Here is a 3,384-nt window from a genome sequence, read left to right on the forward strand (position 1 = left end):
TTTATCCAACTCGACCCGATTTGTCAGGCACTACAAAGCTAAAGCGGGCCAGCTGGCCCGACTCGTACCACCAAAAAGCCCAAAAGAACTCCTCGTGGTCTCACCACCATCACGCCGCTCTCGCGCCTAAGCCATCAATTCCGACATTCAAACCAAAAGATACTCTACTCCCCTTTAAAGCTAAAGCAGCAGGGATCCACATCTCGATCTTCTTCTTCTTCTTCTTCTTTACCTCTTTCGAAACCCTCGAGACCTCTTGCTTCTCCTCATGACTTCTCCTATTCTCTATCACCTCCTCCTCCTCTTACTGCTTACCCACATTCCTTCACTATCCGCAATGACCGACACCGAAGCCCTTGTTGTCTTCCGATACCGTGCCGACGTCCACGGCATTCTCGCTGCTAACTGGAGTACCTCCGACGCCTGCGCTGGCCAATGGCGCGGTGTTAACTGCTCGGATGGTCGAGTAACTTCGCTGTTTCTTTCATCGCTTGATCTCCGCGGCTCGCTCGATTCACTTTCCCATCTCGACCAGCTTCGCGTTCTCGATCTCCATGGAAATCGGCTTAATGGCACGCTTCTCCCCCTCTTTTTATCTCTTCGGAATCTCAAATTTATATACCTCTCGGGTAACGATCTCTCCGGCGAGATCCCTACAGCCATTGGCCGACTGAGTCGGCTTCTCCGGATCGACCTCTCCGACAACGATTTAGAGGGTTTTATTCCTGTTGAGGCGTTAGCTAACCTAACTCGTTTACTCACGCTTCGTCTTCAGAACAATCTGTTATCCGGTCGGCTTCCAGATCTGACTGTGATACTTCCGAAACTAGTGCAGCTTAATGTGTCTAACAATCAGCTTTCTGGAAGAGTGCCTGATGGCGTGCTGGAGAAGTTCGGGCTGGCGGCGGTGACGGGTAATGCCGGGCTCTGCGGACCGACGGGTCACCTTCCTCTCTGTTCCTTCATTCCGCGTGATTCTCATCCTTCTATTTCTTCCTCCCCTTCTTCTCAATCTACGGTTCCTTCCAAACCTAGCTTTGTGCCGCGCTCACCTTCAATCATCGCCGTCGCCGGGGAAAGGCGGGAAAGAGAGGGATTGAGCACCGGTGCAATTATTAGCATTGTGATGGGGAATATTGCTTTCTTTTCACTTCTATGTTTCTTGCTCTTCGCATACTGCTGTTGCGCTGGTCACCTAGGTGAAAACGATGGAAAAGTAGACGCTGAAGAGGGAGAACGAGAAAACTATAAGCGCAGCAGCGGCAATTCTTTCTCCAACGATGATGAGGAGAAGAGGAGCAGCGGGAAAAGGAAGAAGAAAGGAACGGAAAGAAACAGCGACGATGGAAGCGCGACCGAGGCACAGAGCCAGCTGGTATTTTTTGAAAAGACCGAAGGAATGGGAAACATGAGGGGGAAGAAGAAAGGGAGGAGATTTGAACTAGATGAACTGTTACGGGCATCGGCGGAGATGTTGGGGAAGGGGAGTATAGGAACGGTATACAGAGCTGTGCTCGAAGACGGCGAAATGGTGGCCGTGAAAAGGCTCAAAGACGCGAATCCTTGCGCTTTCAAGGATTTCAACAAGTATATGAATCTCATCGGCCGTCTCTCTCACCCCAATATCGTCCCTCTCCGAGCTTACTACTACGCGAAACAGGAGAAGCTTCTGATATACGATTATCTCCCCAACGGAACACTCTTCTCTATTCTCCACGGTAGCTTTTTCTGCAATTCATCTTATAATTACTAAACTTCCCATCACTAATTCCATGAAAATTAAGTAGGGAAACGAGAAACAGGGAGAGTGCCGCTGGATTGGACGACAAGGGTGAGTCTGGTTCTAGGCGCGGCGAAAGGGCTCTCTTACATCCACGAAGAGTACATTTCTTCAAAAATCCCTCATGGAAACATTAAATCTTCCAATATTTTACTCGATAAGAACGGCAAGGCCTGCATCTCCGACTTCGGGCTATCTCTGCTTCTCAATCCGTTGAATGCAACCGCCAGACTGGCCGGCTATGCAGCGCCGGAGCAGGTGGAAACTCGAAAGCTTTCTCAGGAGGCAGACGTCTATGCTTTCGGCGTCTTGCTTCTCGAGGTCCTGACAGGCAGGGCTGACATCGGTGGCGGTGGTGGTGGCGGACTGAACTTGAGCTTGCCGGACTGGGTGAGGTCGGTGGTGAGGGAAGAGTGGACGGCGGAGGTGTTTGATGCGGAGTTAATGCGGTATAAAAACATTGAGGAGGAAATGGTTGCTATGCTTCACGTAGCGCTGGCTTGCGTGGCTCGGGAGCCGGCTAATAGACCAGTAATGGTTGACGTGGTGAGAATGATACAAGAAATCAGAGTCGAGCAGTCACCGCTCGCCGGCGATGATGACGACGACGACAACGAACTGATTCAGTCTCGGCGTGTCTCTGCTTCACCTTCAATTCCGACCACCGCGACAGAAGATGGTCGTCATAGCTGCGCGCTTACTGAGTGAATGTGATTGTAGTTCGGTTTTCTTCAATTTAGAATCAGCTACTTATAATGTTTTATTACAGTATCGTCTCTTTCTCGGCAAGTAAAACTGTGTCTGCATTTGGAATCTTAATTAACGCTAAGATGAATCTATGATCTGATTTTATCTTAATTCGTTTAAATTCTTGTGTGTGTTTTTTTTTAAATCTTTTTTTTTATTAGTATATTTCCATGCTTATCAACTGCACGTAAATAATTTTAAATTTTTTTAAATATATTAATATTATTTAAAAATTCTAATTAAATATTTAATTTTTAATTAAGAGATAAATTAAATAAGTTTATCATTATAAATAATTATTATAATTATCATATTAAAATAACTTATGAGAAATATTCTTAAAATCATAATTGATAAAAAAAAATTACTTTAAAATTTTTAATTATTGGCTCATATTAATTCATATTTAAAATATACTTCTTTTAGAGCATGGGGTTAGCATCAACTTTTTTTTTTTAATTGATTTTTAGCATCAACTTAGCAAAACAAATTTAATTTAAAATGATTAATTTTAATATTCTATAATGTGATTCAAAATAAGAAGAAATAAAAAAAAGGTAAATAGTAAAGTGATAAATTTATAGCAAAAACATTTAAGAATTAACTTGCATTTAAAATTGATTGTAGAATTATAAATTAATAATAATTTTTAAATAATAATAATATTTAATTACATCAAAGTTGTTAGAATAGCCCAGCTCATACTTATATCTCTCTATATTTACTCCTAATGGCTGTTTAGTAAATACGTTCTCTGTATCCTAATAATGCTCTATAAGTACTTATCCCTGTACATGGAAAGAGATACTGGATAATAAAATCTTTATTCTTCTTCTTCTCTGTATTAGTTTCTACAA

General features: G+C 42.9%; 1 protein-coding gene across 1 annotated transcript; it reads left to right on the forward strand.

Annotated features, from left to right (window-relative positions):
• Positions 1–337: 337 nt before the first annotated feature.
• Positions 338–2,488, forward strand: LOC110103493 (leucine-rich repeat receptor-like protein kinase PXC1). The gene is made up of 2 exons (XM_020832237.2): positions 338–1,718; positions 1,788–2,488. Exons 1-2 carry the CDS (start codon positions 338–340, stop codon positions 2,486–2,488), a joined length of 2,082 nt encoding a protein of 693 aa, XP_020687896.1.
• The last annotated feature ends 896 nt before the right edge of the window (positions 2,489–3,384 follow it).

This window comes from Dendrobium catenatum, unplaced genomic scaffold, assembly GCF_001605985.2.
Source record: "Dendrobium catenatum unplaced genomic scaffold, ASM160598v2 fragScaff_scaffold_1034, whole genome shotgun sequence".
Lineage (NCBI taxonomy): Eukaryota > Viridiplantae > Streptophyta > Magnoliopsida > Asparagales > Orchidaceae > Dendrobium > Dendrobium catenatum.